At 37.3% G+C, this 21,039-nt stretch overlaps 1 protein-coding gene across 3 annotated transcripts in view; it reads right to left on the bottom strand.

Annotated features, from left to right (window-relative positions):
• NFX1 (nuclear transcription factor, X-box binding 1) overlaps positions 1-21,039 on the bottom strand; it is a 70,670-nt gene that overhangs the window by 30,258 nt on the left and 19,373 nt on the right. For all 3 annotated transcript variants that reach the window (XM_042806797.1, XM_042806798.1, XM_042806799.1), the window contains exons 5-13: positions 18,200-18,305; positions 10,478-10,549; positions 8,828-8,967; positions 7,674-7,773; positions 7,335-7,552; positions 6,132-6,229; positions 4,683-4,713; positions 3,488-3,570; positions 2,507-2,615 (exon numbers count right to left, since the gene is read on the bottom strand). In XM_042806797.1, the coding sequence (XP_042662731.1) occupies positions 2,507-2,615; positions 3,488-3,570; positions 4,683-4,713; positions 6,132-6,229; positions 7,335-7,552; positions 7,674-7,773; positions 8,828-8,967; positions 10,478-10,549; positions 18,200-18,305 (957 nt within the window). The remainder of the gene's footprint in view (positions 1-2,506; positions 2,616-3,487; positions 3,571-4,682; positions 4,714-6,131; positions 6,230-7,334; positions 7,553-7,673; positions 7,774-8,827; positions 8,968-10,477; positions 10,550-18,199; positions 18,306-21,039) is intronic.

The following is a 21,039-nucleotide window of genomic DNA, read 5'->3' as shown; positions in this document are numbered from 1 at the left end:
TTTATTTTCTCCAAGAGATGTATTCCTGTCTTGAGGTAGACTGGGTGTGTATAAAGAGACCCTGGCATAGAAAGCAACCTCACCTCTCAGCACTAAGGAAATTACATTGGAAAGGTAAAGTACCCAGGAAGCACACAGAACCAGAGGTATAGATGCACTCTAGTATTTCATCTTGATGCCAGCCCTGAGCATACCCAGCAAAACCAGTATTGGAGATGGAGGCAGGGGCAAGAAATCCCATCTAATCAGTGGCACATAGCTTGCAGCTGACGATGACATGGCACATAATGCCATGGCTGATGAAGCCCAACTGCGAAGTGGTGGCTAGACAGGTAAGTCAGAGCCAAAGATGGAGTTCCTAGTGCTGAGCAGCACTCCCCATCAGCTACAGGATCAGAATCACAATATGTACGCCTCTGAAATCTCAACTAGCAGCATCCAGGGAAAGCAGGTAAGAAATCCTTGAAGATACTGCTTAGATGATTTACCGGTAGACAGATACAGAATGAGAGACTTCAGGGAGACAAAGGTTTAAGCCAAATTATCATAAGTATCTGGTTCCTTGAGTAGGTAGCTGCTTTTCCTACACTCAAAGAGCATCACTGCAAAATTTCAGCAGTCAAGCTTGATCCTTCAATCACATCACATCCAACAGTGGAACAATTTACAGTGGAGACAACCCCTAGATCTCTCCAGGCATCTGAATCTTAGGTCAGAATGAAATACAATCCTCAGAAACACTGCAGCAATGTGGAAAAATTTAATGATCTTGAATATCAAACCCATGAAATCCAGTGAAGAAAAACCAACACTCAGAAAAATCTGTGCATTCTGACTCAACTACACCAGAAGTTACTAACAGGACCTCTGAGACATTCAGATTACTATTTTGCTTTGTCAACATAAATTTTGGGACACAGAAATATTTATTTTTTTTAAAGAAAGGTATAGCCAGCATACACATTATATTCATAGGCTATTATGACAGACTACAATGCTAGTTCAACTCCAGTGAGCTTTAAAGACTCTAGTACCTTCCCTTTTGCAGGATGTTTCCATGAAAAGTTAGCCTCCATAAAAAAATGAGTTCTTTCAGTATGTCCATATGCATATGAAATAGGAGATGCACATGTACTACTGCAGCTAAGACACTTCCAGCTGTAAACAGCATCCTTACAACACACAACACCCGTCTGTCCCCTTTTCACCAACGTCACGAGGTCTGGTTGACACTTCCAAAATCTCACTGTTCTCTTTCCCACATTCCAGTGAGCAGTTCCAAAGCAGTACCCAGTTTCTGAGTGAGGAAACTCACTTTTCTCCAGAAGTGACTGCAGAACTACTAGACAAAAGGCAGTATTTGATGAAAGCTGAAGAGGAACTACAGCTAGTTCTAGAAACACTCTCCCCTCACAGTTTTATTGCTGATTAAGGTAGATGGAAAAATAAACCTAGAATTCACAGCTACAAGAATTAACAATGTTGGATTTAAAGAAAACTTTCAAACTTAAGAGAACACTGAGTGGAAGGATGGATGCAAACTGAAGAATCCATGAAGTGCTGCTTCTGCTCAACTTTCAAAAATTGTATTTAATAAAGATCTTATAATTTCCGTGATAAGCTACATCTATAAAGAAAGGGGAAACCTATATTAAAATGAGACTGAAAAAAACGTTAAAATGCTATCACATATGAAGATGTTCCAGAACAACTAAAGGTTCTGATAGCAGAAGAAAACATAGAAGCATTCTTCTGTCTGCTTCAGGCCAAAATCAGAAAATGTAGTATTATCTACGTATTATAATGGTACAAAATCAACATATGGTCCCCTACATTAAGTGGTAAAAAGCAGTTGTAGAAAACTAGTACATTCAACTGGCACAACTTTTAACAGAGTACATGCCTGTCTAAAGCTATCGCACCAGCTTAAGTATTTAAATATTTCACCAATTCTAAGAAAATTAATACCTGCTGGCTGTCAATCTATTTCTAGCAATTCAGTACTAATTTTCACAATCCAGAACATGACCAGAAAGCTTAAGACACACACAAATGGCATCTCTTATTTCTTCAGATGGTCCTGTCCAGAGAAAAATCACTAGTATACCAAGTCAGGAAAGTCTGAATTCTAAGCAGATAAAGAAATTCTGCTGCATACTTCAAAGACCTTTAAGAGTTATTACACTGTTAAACAAGAATTCCCTTAAAAATTACCTTTCTAAAATGCTTTTTTTCCTTGCATGATTCCTCAAATTTAAGTGAATGTTGGATCAACAGACATAACTGAATATATTTCCCTGTCACTGAATTTCAACTGTTAAAAATCCATCACTCAGTAAACTCATCTAAAATTAAATAACTTTCTCTTTCATGAAAAAAATACAATCAAAATCAACTGCATATTCTTCAGGTTCTGGTCAGTTTGAATCTCCTTCTCTGTCTCAACTCTGATCAGTTAAGAAAATAAATTTCTATAAGAAATGGCGTGCTCTTGAACATAACTCACTTGTTTGCCAGCATGTTTGACAACTGCCCCGATGACAAGGTTCTTCACACCTATGAAGCCCGCAGTTGAGTTTACGACCGCAAACCAAAGAACACTTATGTTCTGTGTCCTAGAGGAAGGCAAAAAGAAAACCAGAATTAAACTATAAACCCTACTGGTTCATTTTTCTATCTGAGGTTATATTCTACTATTAACAAAATTGTATAGCACAAAAAATAGCTTAGGTCTGATCTATGCAGTTTTTCCATCACTGTACGGATACGCAATTTTTAAAGTGGATTCTGTTAAGACCTCTGTTGCAGACATAGCTACATCACAGCTTATGCTTCTTGTATTAAGTAATATCCTTCCCCGCTCTTATTTTCCCTGGAATCACTGAATTGAGAAAAAGCACCTTTACACTGATTTAATTGCATTTAGACTGGAACATGGTTTTACATTTATAATGATACCCATAAAACAAATGCTGCAAATTAAACACACACACACACAAAATTTTTGAGCGTGATCAATACTGCAAATAGAGACTGAAGATGATAGAACCGGGGAGTGGTTCAGGATGGATCACCTAGTTCCACCCCCTCTGCCCCGGGCAGGGCCCCCTTCCCCCAGCCCAGGGGGCTCCCAGCCCCGTCCAACCTGGCCTTGAACCCTTCCAGGGAGGGGGCACCCACAGCTGCTCTGGGCACCCTGGGCCAGCGCCTCACCCCCTGCACAGTGTCCTATCACTACATGCCCTTATAAAAGCCCCTCCCCACCTTTCCTGTAGGCCCCATTAAGTACTAAAAGGTGGCTCTAAGGTCTCCCCAGAGCCTTCTCTTCTCCAGGCTGAACCCCCCTCCAACTCTCTCAGCCCGGCCTCATAAGGAGGTGTGCTCCAAAAAAGTAAAGATAGAAAAGCAAAAAAGTCTTCTAACATCACAACCACAACTAAATACACATCATAACGAACAATTTAATAAAACCACACATTAAACTTACCACACAGCAAACTTCATTACACTTGTGTCGTCCACATGATCTTTTTTTGTTGCATCGCTTGTCACACATGAATGTAATAGCAGCTATGAAGAACATAACAGCCCAAGAAACCAGTCATAACTTATGTCTTTGCATATGTTGAGAATAAAGACTGTGATCGCAATATTACGCTAAGGCTGTTGCACAGCATGGTCTAGAAGAGACAAAGTCTCTAGAAAGCAAACTTTTAAATTACTTGCTTTCCCACATTAATTGTCCATGTGAACACTTGGCTTCCTTTAAACAAACCCTTGTTCAAAAGGATTTTGGAGAGCAAAGTACCTGAAACTAGTTTATTTTGCATTAGTCTTTACACGATAAACTGCACAAACAGAACACAGAAAACAGGATATCCTGATACACTGGAGTACCACAAACATCCAATTTAAGACTGCTCAAATTGGTAAGGCAATAAAATTCAGCTAAATACAACTACTGTTGATATGCTCACGAAACTAGTGCTAACGAAGAACATCCTTATCACCACCCACAGGTAAGGAAAGCAATCACTTCTGAAGAACAACGTCTTCACAGACAAGGGCTCAAATTAGGAAATCCACGTATTACTTCCTTATGTATCTTGTAAATAAGTACTCAGTATGACAGGTGTCCGTAAAGTAAACATTTCACTGATGTGAATTTTGAGATGCTACATCCAGAATACCAAGAAGTGTTAAATGGGAACTGCCTGCCAAGCTCAGATGCAAAGACCAGCAGCATGCAACTGTCAAGCAGAATCGAAACCTGTATTTATCCAGGAACTTGGACAAGAGCAGAGCAAAAGGATTACTTTGCATATGAGCTGTCCAAGCTGACCTAAAGATATTGCAGGATGCCAGGCAACCTGTTAAATATGGCATGTGACATACAAGAAACTGTTCAAACTGAAACAGACTGCTTGTCTGGAATCTTAAAGATGAAATGCTGAATAAGTCTTTCCTTATGTAAAAGATGGGTAGAAATGAGAGGTTTATTTCAAACCTCTTCCCAAAAGTAGCAGCATCTCAAGAAATGACCAGTGTGGCGTGGAAGTATGGATAAAAGAAGCAGTACTGATCAGATGCTTGTCAAATTCACCACTGAACCCCAAAATCAGTATGAGCTGTGTATAATTTTTGAAACAATTTCACATTATATATGTAGCATAACATCGTACCTTTATTTCTGAGAAGAGCACATGGGACTTCCTAGGAAACAAAAGGGAGCCATGAGGTTAAAACAGATGAAACAACTGAAACTTAATTATCTAGAGAACACCTAGTCACATGATACAGAAAGCAGCATCACTCTCAGTTTTCATGTGTATAACACTTTTGTATACAGAAGTGAAACAAAGCTAGAAAAAATCCTTAGACCTTTTAACACAGTACCTTTTCCTTAAAGATTCAATACCAATTGAAAAAATTGTAGTTTTGTATTCACCACTTAATTCAGCAGATAATGCTGTGAAGTGACAGAAACAGGTTTGTCCTAAGAAATCAGAAACTTGCATGGCAGAAAGCAAGAGAGCTCTCCCAGAGAATATTGACACAAGAGCCTAAATTTGTGCTTTGACCAACTGTCCCAAAAATGCAAGTCTGACTCTATTATAAAAAAAAAAAAAAGCAAGAGAAAATCAAGTCAAATCTCACGATCAAAGAAGTTTTACCTAGATTAAAGACCTCAACATGAGAATAAAGTGTGATGGACGAAAAGAACATTGTTGATCAACTACATGTGAACCTTCAGTCATCACACCTTTATATTCTGAGCATCACATTTTTCACGACTGACTCATCACTGTAGTTCACTCATTTTTTCAAGAAGTGGCTTTCTGGTATCTGAGAAGCTGCATAAACTAAAATCCAAACCTCACAACTTTGTTTCAGGCTGCAAAATGAAAGACAATCTCCTACCCCATAACTACCATCAGCAAACCTGTATGAGCAAACTGTTATAACCTCGAGAAAAGTCTCAATCATTTCTATGTACTTATGGCTTCTGAATATATACATCTATTTCTACTTCTAGATGATATATAACAGGTCAGAAGGCTCCTGTGAGAGTAGCCAGAAATTTCAAAGCTATGATTACAGAAAGTAGCATAGTTTAAAAATATACTAATTATTATATAAAAATTGCTGAGAATCTGCTGGGTCACTATATAAATGTACAAAAATGGGGACCAGTAAAAACTTCATATTCTCTCTAAAAAAATTCTACAACAAATCTACAAACTATTACTATAAAGTTTTAGTTAGTTTTTTATGTTTGGCTACTTTTCTTCTCTTAGTTTGCATTACTCTTGGTAAAACTACCATTTGTTTTGCTTTATAAAAACTGCAGGATAATGCAGGACTTTGCAGTCAGCTTAAACAGAATTCTTGGTAAGCTCTGCAAAAGTACTTAAAAAAATGCCTCTACAGTAAGTAGCCTCTGTTAGCACTTTACAGTATAATCTAGTTAGCATCTATCAGTTGGTATACAATGGAGGTTCTTGCAGCTAAGGAGCATAGCACCTCTTATATTTATTAGCTTTATTTTCCTCCACTACTTCAGCTCCTTTTTCTCCGCAGCTTTAAAAAACAAGATTACCTGTCACCATGGTCAAGCTTTATATGCTCACCTTTTTTTTGAAGCCACACCTACAATAAATATTTGATGTGTGAGAACACGGTCTACAGTCTCCTTCATGGCAAAGGCTTTCACAGGTATGAATGAACTCTAGTAAAATGAAAATACAAAGATTAACTGTTAATAAAAAATAAAATCTGTCACTTGGAACTTCATATTTATTAGGAACACCACTGGTCAAAGATACTAAGCTTATGTGTAGCTGGGTTTCCAAACAAATTAGCTATTTTGAGCTGAATGTGCATAAGTTTTGTCATTATTTTCAACTTTTAATCCTGAATCTATAGACTAGAGTTTCATGTCTACAATTAACATTGAATATGCATACATTTGAAATATTTTTTACCATAACGTATGGAAAAAAAAGAGACTGTGTGATACTGTCTTACCCAAGTTCCAGGAATTTAATTCATTTTTAATTCCTTTTCAGCCCAAAAGAATGACTTACTGTGCATACTTTCATATTCCACTTACTAGGTTAACTGAAATTCAACTAAAAGCTAAATTACTCATTCCCTTTCTACCTGTTGCCCTTGGACTGACAGAATGGATCAGTTATTAATAAGAAGCCCTCATCCTGACACTCTCCTCTCTAAAGTCTAAAAAAAAAAAAATTAAGTATGTAGTTTGTAAAAGTGGAGCTTCACACAATCTCCTAGTTAAATATACTTGAGCTACCTAATGCACCCATCAAAAAAAAGCAGTTTTGCTTCTGCACATAAATTTCTCCAACTTTCCAATGCTGCTTTTTACTTCATGACCCTCTTACAGCAGCAGGAAATGAGAATTTACTGGAGGCATCTGAACAGCCATTTATCTCTACCAGTCTTCACATGAAAGTCAAAGACCTACGTGGGCTTTTAAGAGACATCAGTACATACTACACTTTGGAAATTCCTACAGTTCTATTCCTCTACCATTACAGGAAAGGTGCCTGTAAACAAAATTTAAATGGCTAACTGGTGTTAGTGCTTTCTAGACAAATATATTTCCTGATTTTAAGTATCATTATAAACAAACAGCCAGACTGCAGGCTCTGCAGTGGCTTTCCAACTCAGTTTAGTTAGAACCCAAAATCACTAATCAAATATCTATTTCTTGAAATAAACGGTTAAGGATCACCTTTTTTTAAAAATAAACAACCAACCAAACAACCAGATAGTCTGAATACTCTGATGCAGAAAGTTCCCATTACCATAGCTGCCACAAGACAGAGGTTTGCCACATGTTTTTCCACATGACGGGATGGGATCTGTGCATATTTTACGTTCAACACATCCTAATTCCAGTAACTTGCTGAGAGGAGTCTGACCACAGGGACAGCGATACACTACTTGTGGAAGTCGTGGACAGAGCTGGCAAGGTTGAGGATGGCATACTTGTGTACAATTGTGCCTCCCACAATTTAATTTTCTGGAAAAAAACAAAATCAAAGAAAGAAAGAAACAAAGGAATTATTTAAGAGTATCATGATCACTGAGCATGTATAAAATGATCTTTTCCTTTTCAAAAGCCTAGATTATAGGGACCTTACTTGCCACATATATTCTGACACGAGAAATTTCCAAATCCATCAGAGAATTCTTCCTTTGTCCCACACAATACTTCTTTAAAGTTGCTTCCACAGTAACACACTGAAAGAAAACAATATTCCACAGAAAACAACAGAAGAGAGCATTAGTGACAAAACACTTCCAGCAGTACAGCAAATATAAAAAATTGCTATCGTCAGTTTTTAGAAGGATAATAAAGTTATTCTTTAGATTTAATTCAGCAATAGAGGTTTCTCAGTCCTACAGAAGCGGGAATTCTTGTTTGATTTGTTTTGATAAGGAGGTAAAAACTAAAGGGGAAGTATTATCTGCACAAAAAGCTCACTTATTAAAGCAGAACACATAACAAGTTCATTATTACTTTAAAAATTCAAGAAAATTAACTTGCAATTTTCTGTATGCAAACTGTTCAACAAAAATGTATTTGTATACTAGCACACATACTTGGACCATTTAATTTCTATTCAAGACCAAGTTTAGAAAATTTTAATAGAAAATGTGAGTAGCTTGTTGAAATGTGATTTCCTACATTTCTTTTTATTCTTCTTCCATGTACTGCTTAAACAAGTCTCAGAATTCTAGTGAAAGATTAAGTAGGATCATAGGAAAATTCAGATCAGAAGCGCCCTTAAGGTATCAGCTAGTCCAAGCCTTTACTTAAAAACAGAGTCAGCAGTGAGATCAGACAATGTTACTCAGTGTTTTATTCAGCTGGCTCTTGAAAACTTCCAAGTTTCCAAGAAAAATTTCTCCTTACAGCATTTCAACTCATTGTCTCTCATCCTCCCGCCATGCACAGGTTGTCTCCATCTTCCTGATTACCTCCTACCAGCTACTGAAAGGCCACTCACTACTCAGTCTTCTCAAGCTAACAAAGTTCAATACCACCAGTCTGTCCTAATAGGGCACATGAGCCAACAGCCTAATCGTCCTGGAGGAATTCTAGTCATGTTTGTATTCTTATTTAAATACATAGTGATGCTAAAACATTTTCTAAATATTTGAGCAATAGATTTTTGTTTTGTTAAGTAAAAATAAAGTAAAAATAAAGCACTTGCCTCTTGGCACTGTTTTTTTTACAACCTCTTGTTTGCACAGTATTGAGTGGGTATGCATAAGACATTCCAATACTTACCTTGCTGCACTGTTAACTGGCAAGGTGAACATTTTCCTGCATGGCACACTTGAGTACAGCTGTGCTTACCACAGTTTAAAGTATTCCCACAGACATTAGAACAATGTATTTTTGTTGATTGGCCACAGCGAACTGAATGACTGTAGAGAAATGACATCATAGTCTGTCAGCTACCTTAATATCTATAGAGCATTTATGAAAAAGAAAAATACTTTTTCAATATAATGCCAATGCCTTTGAAAGGGAGCATAACTTATTAATGAAAGTTTTTAAGAAATACCCCCCCTATTTTTCCCCCCCTTGATTCCCCTCTCCCACCCCCCTGAAGTAGGACACTTGATCAAAGAAGTCAGTCTACAGAATTCTCTCTCATTTAAATTAAAAAAAAAAAAAAAAAGTGACGCTATAACTTTAACCTAATACATGGTTATGCATCACGCCAGAAGAGCAGATATTTCTATTACAGACATCTTTCTGAAGACTTAGACCATCTGAACCATTTGGGGTTTTAATTTAAATTATTTTTAAAATGGTTCAAAACCAATAATCCTTTTTCCATTCTGGCCAGCCTCATATAGTAGCTATGAAATGTACATTTGAAATAGTAACTTTAAAACATCTTAAAATCAGAGGTGCCATAGCATACATCTTGGATGCTAACACAGTAAATATGAAAAGATGCTGTTTAGAAGCAAGTTTTAAGTATTAAATGAAGTACTAAAAATAATCAGCACTCTTGTAAAGTTTTAAATGCAAAGAATAGCTAGGATAAAAAACAGAAGTGGTGATCTTACTATGTAAAATGAAATTCATTCATTTATAAACAATCCATTTTTCTACTGAAGACAAAGTGCTTTCGACTACAAATACTGGCAGAGTTTTGAAAAATTAAGAACATCTAATATACATTCAAACTTTCAGAAATAATTGTGAAAGTCTGAACATCTTTCCTCTAGAGCAAGAACGATAACACTGAAATCAGGTTGTTTGCTTTGGTTCTGGAAAGAAGCACAGGCAAACATTTTAGGACATAGAGTCAGTTCTAGGTAGCTAGAACAGGGATTCTAAAGAATCAGACCAACTAAGGACAAGAGAGCCCAGGTAGTATGGGCAGTACAGTCTTACTGTTGACAATGACAGTATATGCATCAAATACGCAAGGAAAAGATAGCCCTTAAGTCTGGATCATACTATAGAGTTCTCTTCCTACTGGTACAGCTTCCCAGAAATGTACATGTTATTCTTCAAATTATTATTTCTGAAATGGAGCAACTTAGTATTACATTCCATTCAGACAGAAAAGGTGTGAACCTTTTTCTACTACTTTCTCTGTGTCTTCTACAAAATAAAATAAATACTGGAATAGGATTTCAAAATCAAATCAACTCACAGATTGCTTGGACAATTCAGTTACATGTACCATAAATTTATTTTAACCCAGACAACCCTTTTCAAATTATTTTTTTATTAAAAGTAATTGTATTTTTTTAAATATAAAACTCTCCAAATTATTTCAGCACACAAATAATAGTTACATCTCAGAATAAACTTTGATCTGTAAGCTTTTAATAAAAGGGAAATTTTAGTATATCAACTTTTAATAAACTATTCCTATATAAACATTTGTTTGTATAATACAAGCATTCTCACCTTGTTTGTCCACATTCACATGTTTTTGTCACAAAGGCTGGACACGAAGGGCAAGGTCCTGGATGGCACAGGCTTAAAAAGAAGTGAAAGAAGCAAACAAAATTGTAAGGTTAACTTTAGCTTTACTACACACCCAGAGAAACAACCCACCACGAGCCAACTCGCAGTGCATTATCAGAACGTTAGATAAGCCACTTACATTCCTGCGGGGTATGAAAGCATTATTAATATATGAAAAAAATATTAGACTATTACAGTTGCATCAGTCTCAAATGTCACTGATGTTGAAGAAAATCTTCAGTATTCCTGCTGCTGTCCAATCAACAGTAACAGTGCTACTAACATGTTTCATATTTTGCATTTCACCAGCAAGTATGCATCAACTCAACTGTGTTCATCACTGATAACACTCAAAACAAACATCACATGTCCAAACCACTTAGACATTTCTTTCTTCAGTGATCTTAAATAGAGACAAAAACTGCTCTATGAATTTCTTCTTTTGAGTTGATGGCTTTACTTCTGAACTCAGCATTTCTAATGTAAGAGTTGTTGCTCCCCTTCCTGTAAGTTAATGTGTGGGAGATGCAGCAAGTCTGCCTCAGTTTTCTTTCTTACCATCAAGTGCAATTTCCTGTGAGCATCACCAATGCCAGTCCTTTATTTGATTATCAGATCTTACCTCCTACTTCAAGAAACACTAGATGGTCCCTATCTGCATATAAGCCTTCTATTAGGCACAAACTAATTAGTGTACTAATTAGCACACCAGTTACTATAGTCATATGCAATATAATTGAGTCATGTCAGCGGTTTGTCAACAGTGGTCTGGCTCGCTTCTTCGTCTACCACTCCTCCCAGTTGACAACAAGGCCTAAGCTAACACCTGACTTAGGCCAACTCTAACTGAAAAGCCAAGCCATTACACAACAAACCAATTCAACACCAAAAGCCATCACCAAAACCAATAAACAAACTCCCCAAAAAACCACAACCCTCCTTTGATAGGTCAGTTTTATGGCATAATGAAAAGTTAAATAAGCATCAGAACAGGTACAAGGTAAGGGAGAAAAGAGCAAAACTGGATGGAGCGGGCAAAGCACAATACAAAAGGAAATAGGCTGAAAGAAAACCCACTAAGTTAATTAAAACTATATTGTGGAACTTCAGACAGTGCGAATTAGTTTACGCATTCTGCAACAGAAAACCTCTTGGAAAAGGACAGCACTATGTATTTCATTGTTTTGAATTCAATTCTCACAGAGCCATGTAGGATTCTCAAGGCTGGATGCCAGCTTATAAACTTAAGAATCAGATTCCAAGTAGATATAAACTCAAAATACTATGATGTAGGTCATAACATGGAAAAGAGAGAAGACGCATCTTCAGAAATACTGTCACACTGTTTTCTACCTGGTGTATTATCTTCCTCCACACTGTTGTATTCAAGCAATGTTAACATTACTTCCATGGGCCCGGTCGTGGCACACTTTCAGATGATACTATACCACATAACAGCAATTTACACTATTCACAGATATATTAAAGTCATAAATACCTATAATAGTGGACTGCAGTTGTATAGCAAGATTCCTTCTGTTAGAAGAGTATCATGCAATTAAGTTCCAGAAATCTCCAAGATTTGTGTTTCTCAGACAGTTTTAAGTAAGCTTGTGTCACTGTTAATTTGAACAGAAAAATCCCAGTAATACAAAAACTAACTAACTTTGAAACCAAACTTCTGACTTTAAAAATAACTATTCTCTATGCATCCCTCCAGATACATGCACTTACACGCTACTTATTTAGCAAAGGTCACTGGTACAATTTGGCTTATGCAGATGTTACAGTATGTCAGTATGTCTACAGTTCCAGGATTTACTTGATCAATACAACAACTGTTAAGACAGAAATCCAGATTTCATTCAGCACAAAGACACATACAGGAAGTACAGAAAATTCTCCTTAGATGATAAAGTTGGGTGATACCTTAGAGTTTTAGTTTGTTTTAAGAGACTAAGCAGAAAGCTAAATTGAATGACTTAATACTGTTACAAATTGAACTCAAAAAGACAGACTTTTGTTCAGTGAATGCAGTCTTATTTTTACTGAAACTCCATTATCTATCATTAGCACGGAAGATTTATTTCACAATTTGCTGCTGCTGCTTTAGAGAACTGGCATACAAGAAAAGTTGCAATCTAGACATAGGAAAAATTAAACTTCCATTTGCCTGACAGTGAAAATACTATACACTGTAAGACAGCCCATAGGGACTTCCAGTAACTACTGCAGAAAAGATTACAGCACCAAAGATCTATGAAGGAAGACTGGATGCTACAATTTAAACTAGTAACAAGAAAATTTCATTTACTTCCTTTGTAAGACCTTTTTCAAGTGCTCTCAAGGCCTTGCATAGTTCCAGTTGGCCTTCAGAGTCTTAAAAGAAGTTGAAGTTTGTAATGAATTTTACTATCAGGAAGATTTTCTTGAGGGTTAAGATCGATGGTTCTTTGATGTAGAACCTAACAGAGAAAAATTAATTTCAGTGTAGTTAAACTAAAATTGTGAAGAGAACTCACTTTGTGAAGTGTCACAGCTCACACTAGCAAAAGGCTTGCAAAGCACTGCCCGTTCAAACAGCTGCTTGCCTCTGCTCAGCTCTGCCAAGAGACCTGTTTATATAAATGGTTACTAACCCATTTCAAGAAATCCAAGCAAATAAAGATTATTAAAACAGTGTAAATTACCCTCACTCATTTTCACCAAAATGGGCTAGCTAGTGCCACACTTAACAGAGCATCCAACTAAACTCTAGACCATGGAAATGAGATTAACACAATGACATCTACATTAAAAAAAAAAAAAAGACGGATTGAGGAAATAAGAGTTAGGAATTGTCCAACTGTTAAAAAAAAAATCCATATTCATCATTGGGAATTAATAAAAAAGGCAACCCCCGCCCCAAACCTAAAATATAAATGAATAACCAAAATACCACTTCATCAGAAAATCATTTGTTCTGGTGGTATAAAGGGGATCAAACACATAGGTGTAAGCTGGTTATAAGCAACAGTAGGCTGAAGAATAGCTGTGTCTCTGTAAACTCATTTTAAAAATTTGAACAGCAATTGCAGACATTCTTTACAAGTTGTGGTTTAACCCCAGCATGCAACTCAGCCCCACCCAGCCATTTGCTCACTCCCCCAGGGTTGGATGGGGAGAGAATCAGAAGGGTACAAGTGAGAGAACTCATAGGTTGAGATAAAGACAGTTTAACAGGTGAAGCAAAAGCTGCACACAGAAGGAAAGCAAAACCAGGAATTCATTCCTCCCTTCCCAGGGGCAGGCAGGCTCAGCCACCCCCAGGACAGCCGGGCTCCATCATGTGTAACAGTGACTTGGGCAGACAAACACCATCACTCCAAACTTCCCCCCCCTTTCCTCCTTCTCCCCCCAGCTCTATATGCTGAGCATGATGCCATATGGTCTGGGATACCCCTGGGGTTGGTTGGGGTCAGCTGTCCTGTCTGTGCCCCCTCCCAGCTCCTTGTGCCCCCCCAGCCACTCGCTGGTGGGGTGGGGTGAGGGGCAGGAAAGGCCTTGGCTCTGTGTGAGCCCTGCTCAGCAGAAACTAAAACATCCCTGTGTTATCAACACTGTTTCCAGCAGAAATTCAAAACAGCCCCATACCAGCTACTGTGAAGAAAATTAACTCTACCACAGCCAAAACCAGCACACAAGTGTAAAAGAAATGCCAAATAGGTAATCTCAAAGCCATAACCATCAGGGTAACAAAACCTATGGAAACATAGCTCTGATTTGAACTGAAAACATGTAGGATGCATATGTCTCATTACATCATTTTAGACAATGCTTAGAGACGAAGACCTCAAAAAACATGGTCTAACACTGTAAAGTAGAAAACTGTGACCAATTAGACCCCTGCACACATATAACACCCTTCTTGCCTGAACCTGGCTGTCATCTTAATCTCTCTTAACCAGGGTATGAGCTTTAATATCCTTTCTAAAAGCAACTATGTGATGCTGAAAGGTCCAGACGTTCTTATTACCCACATCAGGACCTGTTCTCTTTTTAATCTTATTAATTATTTGCATCAATTTATTTCAAGGAGATACCCTGCCTAGCAGAACGCCTGTGATGAATTCTGAATTTGCCACCTTCTGATTTAACTAAAAGTCTCATTTCCTACTCAGGGAACACAGCAGGGGGAATTTCCCATATTTTCAATGTTTTCTTGATAAAACTTATCACTTTGTAAAGTATTAAAGGATCCAAATCTTTTCCCATGACTTTTACTCCAATTCTTTCTCCTCAGCAAGAAGAATCTGATGCTTACTCAGTTTTAAAGGGAAAAGAGATTCTCAAGTAACTTAATCCACTTTGATCTACTTCAACTCTCTACCTACACTACATGAATAATGTAACCACCTAAGCAGCACTCGGAATAGCACAACCGCCACCACTAAAAGATTACAGTCACATCGCTCTCAGAGCTGCTCATTCCACAGGGGACAATCAATCACACAAGCCCAGCCTACAGCATAACACAATGCATACAGAAGGCTGCCAGCAGGAGGGAGGCTGAAGTTTAGACCATCACCAGCTATTACAACGGCTTACTTACAACACCTCCTGTACCCTGCAAATTTCATCTAAAAGGCAGAGGAAGCAAATACAAGCACCCTAATGCAAAGCAATGAGGAATGTATTCTTCTGATGGCACATCTGAGGAGAAAAAGGGATGATGTTTGTTTAGTCCTGGTAGTACCACATCAGATCGCTGCAGTGTGGATACACAGTGTGTGGTTTCTGAAAACTCAGACAATACTGCAATTCAGATTCTGCTGTTAGGCAATGCATAAATGATTCTGATATAAAGAGCAGGGGACATTTATATGTATTTAAATATCTCCCATACTCTGATTGCTGATGCAACAGCCACAAAGACAGACAAGAAACTAAGTAAGAATCCCATGACTCAAAAAGCAGGTTCCCCAAGCCTCAGATTCAAGTCCCACCAATGAATAAGGTTCGTAACAGGATTCGTCTAGATGAGCTCTGTTCGAGGCTCATGAACTGCAGATACAGAAGTCTGATCAACTGGAAGACTGAAGAGCTGGTCTTTAAATGAGAGTCCCACATACTGCAATTGCAAAGGGTTTCCCAGAATAGTTGGGATTAAGTACAGGAGACAGGGCATCATCAAGAAGCCACACCAAGACTCAGACACCACACCAGACTCAGGTCCACTGGCCATAAAAACAGACACATCCCTACTATTAACTAAAGTCATACAAACTTGAGAAGAGCATGAATAGTTTACTCCAGAGAATTCACAGTCCCATCACACTGTGAGGTAGAAGGCCTTGACAATGACATGAAACATCTGACACAGAAGGCGGGGTGGAAAAAGAGGAAAAAACAAAAAAGCTTTTAGGATCTTAGTGAGCAAAACAGCATTTCTGGTTCATACCTTATCACCTTATGAAAACCTGTGGTAGGAGGGGAAAAAGGCACAAGGAAGAGTTCTGAGATGATCTATACTCAAGCAAGAACCATGAAACAGACTCCTGGCCCTGATGACAAGTTCACCTTTGAGTACTCTCGAGGAGGAACTACCCTTGAGGAGAAACTGCCCAGATACAGATCATGATCTGGACTTCTAGATCAGTTGAGACTGTCCACTGAGGAGGAGCTGGTAAGACAGACTGCCAAAGACACACTGAGATGATAGAAGTCCACATCTCTAACTTCATCACTTCCTGATACAGCAAGAGGCAACCAGGTTTCTACTTGTTAGATAGAGGCAGAGTGTGTCCTCATAAATACCTAAGATTCTCATATGGCAGGATGAGGTGTACAACGTACACTTAAGAATGTCCAAAACTGGGTAACACAGATGTTGGAAATGCATTTATTTCTCCAGATCATTGTCATAAGTCAGAGAGTGCCAAAAACACTCATTACCTCATTACCTTGATCTGCATCCTCACCATTTCCTTACTTCCAGGACTGGATGATCTCACCATGGTTTTTACTCATGTGGAATATGCTGAATGATAACACTTTTAAATTTGATACAACTTAAACTGATAGCAAATTGGGACTTCAAAAAGTCTCAATTTTCACAGGCCTTGATGCAGATCAGACTACCAGGGACTATGAATTCGTAGCTCACAAAAGGCACAATATTGCTACCGCTGTTCAGAAGACTTCCCAGAAAAGAATGCCAGAGACTGAGCCTCTGCTGTAGCCTGAGACAGGAAAGAAAAGGAAAAGAACAACTATGTCTTCCAAGCACTGTAAGAAAGTTTGTCAGATAGCGAACTGCAGTTGGGGAGTTCTCAAAGTAGTTAAGGAGTCTACTTATTTCTGACTGGACAAAAAAGTTCTCAGCAGACACATGCCTCTCCTGAGATGGAGGCCACGAGCTGGCCTCCAAGATAATCAGTGTTCTGCTGAGTCAGGATATCAGCTACATCAGGTGTAGTCTGAAAGCTGATCTGTGTTTCAGTTTTACCCTGCAAACAACAGCGAAGAGGATTTAGTATGATGATGAATGAAGAAAACAGCTGTAGCACTGAAATGACAGTCAGAAAATACAATATTTTCATGTGTGGGAAAGTAGTATTAAAGAGCAAAGAAATATTCTTTCATTAAACAAGATGTTGAAATAGATTTGAAACAGAATGCATTAAATAAAAAGTTTAGAGTAAAGTTCTGAGTTTTAGTAAACCTTGCAAAAAGTGTAAGATGATAATCTATTTGTTGGAATGACAGAAGTTTTTGATTGTGTACCAAGAATAGAAACAACTGCTCATGACTATTAAAAACTTCTCAAAACAGAAATATGAACAGGCATTATGGAACAACTTCTGTATGTGGAAAATGAAGCTAAATACACAGGAGCAACGTAAAATTTATTTTCTGACTAGCAAGCATATTTATACATTGAAAAAGCTTGCCTAATGCTGTGAACTGTATCAATATAATACTACCACACTGCTTAAAAAAAAAAAAAAGATCTAAAAGAAAACATCCAAAACTGAAAACAGAATTGCTTTTCTTTGCCTTTCTTCATTGAATTATACTAGTAAGCATTAGCAAAACCAATCCAAGTTACATATACTGATTAAGATCTCCATGAGGGATTCTCGTTCAACCATGTGGTGGTCTCAACAAACAAATACATATAATGCTCTCTTATCCTCAACAGTTTATAAGCCAAAGGAGGAAAAAAAAAAAAAGCCAAAGGATAGAAGTAAGCGGTCCTTCAGTTTAAACAAGTACCATTGTTACCACTGCTCTTAGATTAAGATATACAAACACTATTACAGGAAAAGCAGCACGTAAAACATCTGGTGGACCACTGGATAAATGTTTTAAATTACTTCTATTCACTGTCATTCCTCTACTTCAATGAAAGCTCTTGAAACCAAGTTATGCAGCTGGTTCAGTTCTTAAAATATAATGGAAATGTTGCTACTACTACTGCTGTTAACATCCTGTTCATTCTCTCATATGAATTCACCTTAGATATACAAACACAGATAGCTTCCATTTCTTCTAGGCTTCAGTTGAGCTATAAATTAAATATACTTCTAAGCATATACTATAGGCAAAAAATATCAAAATACAGTCTTCAGAAATTTTCTCCAGACCATTTCAATATTCATATGATAAACATTTACTTACATGTTACAGAGATGTGGACAGTCCAAACACTGTCTCTTCTTTCCACAAAGTTCCCCACAGCTATGTGGGATTTCATTTCTATTCCATTCAGGATTGTGTACCTTACCTAAACCATGCCAAAGACAAAAACATATTTATTGCCTTGAACGCAATACAGATTTTGGCAAAAATATCACACAAAAAATAAAAAGCTGTATTTGCAATACTGGCAGTAGTCATCTTTGAAAAACAAAATGACACAATTTGTTTTATGTTTTTCCTCTGCTTTCAGTGCTGATATATACTCAACTTCTTTAAAAGTAAGTGCCACTGGAACACAAGCTCCCGAAGATTCTTTCCTTCTATGCTATCAGCAGACACATAGGTAGCTGGTACTTGACATTAAACTAATAGAATACAAGACAATTAAAAGCCCCCTTTTAATTTTCAAGGTCAGTCTGCATAGTAGGTAAGAAAATTAAAGGGTGAAACTCTCTTGCTGCCTCAACATAGAATAACAACAATAACAATAAAAAAAATAGGCACCATTCTCAGAAAATAAGATCTAAATGTTAAGTTGATGGGGAATAGTGCAGAATGAAATGACTGGGCAGATTATAAAAATCACTTCTCTAAAAATAAGCAGACTCTCCATAAATCTAAACATTAAAGGTTGACATCTTGATGAATGCAGCAGGAAGGCTTGAACAAAAAGTGATAAATCCAGTACATTAACTTCAAGTATTCTGTATTTCAGGTAAGAACTGAAACCATATTTTAATTAATCAGACATACTGTTAGCAAATCTCATCACTCTAAGTGTACGAGATGATCATCAGAGTTGAAGTTAATTGCCACAGTTAACACATGTAAACCTAATCTGGTTCTCTGCAGGAGGGGAATTAAATTAACAATGAAGCAACTGAGCCAGTGCTAGAAATTTGAGTTACAACAATTAAAAACACCAAGAAAATATATTTTTGGTGACATAGTTATATAATTTTAATTCTTTAATGCACCTCTGTAGATTCTACAATTAGCAAGTTAGGAAAATATGAATAAACACCAATGATGCCACTTATTCACTTCAGTTTCAATTAAGCTAGATGAATACTCAGTAATATCCTGAAAATGAGAATATTCAGAAGAAAAATAAGCTAGGAATTTCCTCATAGAATGGTAGAGAAAACCATACTTAACCATGTTAGCGGTCGCAATCGCGACTAGAACTTCCCTACACACAGCAGATAAGCAGGCACTCCTCTATTCCAGCACTGGGGAACACGGGGCATGGCTCCACCAAAGCCGTGCTCCCCAACAGGTACAAAGCACAACATATTTATGCACTTTTTCAGCAGAGTCATGGTTACATAAGATCAACAAAATTCATAAAGTTTAGTTTGACCTTAATAATGATTGGCTTTCAGTTACCTCACCTTACCTATATTCCTATTCCTATTCTACAGAAATCATTGGTCACCTTTACTGATTGATTTGAATAGAATGAGGGGAGGGTAATGATCAGCATATTCATGTTATCTCCTGGAAATCATTATCACATGCAGATGTCTCTAACGCATGCGTGGTTATGTTGGACGGGGTTCCTCTGGTGGTCAGTCTTCCTCACTGTGTGCACTGACTGAACTCCATCCTTGCTCATGCTCATTTCATCTTTGGCTGATCTTCCCAACCAAACCCAGCATCTTCTGGTACCTATTGTTTTGACTCAAGGTCCATAACCAGTACCCATTGTTTTGATTCAGAGTCCAAAATGATCCTGACAGTGTTCAAGGCACACACCATTCTAGCTACCTATTCCTAAGGGCCTTAGTGTGCTTTATATTCTCAAAGCTGCTATAGCTCCATTTTAAAATCAAAATCACATTCTAAACTAAAATCAAAATAATATTCTAGGATTCAAGCTATTTTATTAAGGTAACTGCAACAACCACACTCAACACATAGTATTTTGCATCACACAGAAGATAGCTTTGCATAAGCAACTGGTGATGTCCAAATGTCCTATCATTAATGTAAAATTATTCACAGAAGATCAAAGTCCTATGTTCCCACATGGTGCTGTTAATATTAACCCTGTGGATAACTTGAGGTTCCTACTGTAGATCTCCCAAAACGATGAAACGGTCTTTAAGCCTAGGCAGAACTTCCTTCCTATTAATAGATGGACAACGTGTCTTAAAAGTATAATTTTGATTTGGAATCAAAACATTCATTGTAATTGAATTATTTTCCCTGTCATACAAAAATTCTGTCTTACCTGCATTGCAATGTTCTTAACTGACTGACACATTTAGACAAACTGATCTTTAGATAAAATTGTTACCAACAGCCTAAGTCTAGTTTCTTTAGGGCAAGTCCATTGACTCCCAGTTCCTGTTTCAATTCCAGAATACTGTTTTGTAGAAAACAAGGTGAAACTTTCCAGTAACTCTGACTTAAGGAAGGGAAAGCTACATGAAATCAACACAAATTTCAGAAGTGTAAATCCCAAACAAAATTTATTTGCACATGTGTAATTAAGTAACATAATTAATTTCTCCCTTTTAGTCATATACTTATGGCTTACTGAATGTTGTACTCACTTCATTTACCTCTTTTATTAAACACGAATTTACATAAAGGTCTGAAAAGTCCAAATATTATTTCCTATTTATCCTGGATGTCTCCCTGATCAGCAGAAATTACAAAATTGCTAAATTAATGTAAAGGTTTAGATAGCTGTATGCTTGAATTGTGTATTGGTTTGGTGCATCTTGCCACAAAGACATAACACATGCAGGTTATTTCAGTCCTTCTACTGAAGGAAAGCTTGTAAAACAGCAGCCCTATTCCATCGTTAT

This window comes from Tyto alba, unplaced genomic scaffold (assembly GCF_018691265.1).
Source record: "Tyto alba isolate M040663 unplaced genomic scaffold, T.alba_DEE_v4.0 Super-Scaffold_48, whole genome shotgun sequence".
NCBI lineage: Eukaryota > Metazoa > Chordata > Aves > Strigiformes > Tytonidae > Tyto > Tyto alba.
Note: the sequence above shows the minus strand (reverse complement) of the source record. Positions and strands in the feature narration are given on the sequence as shown.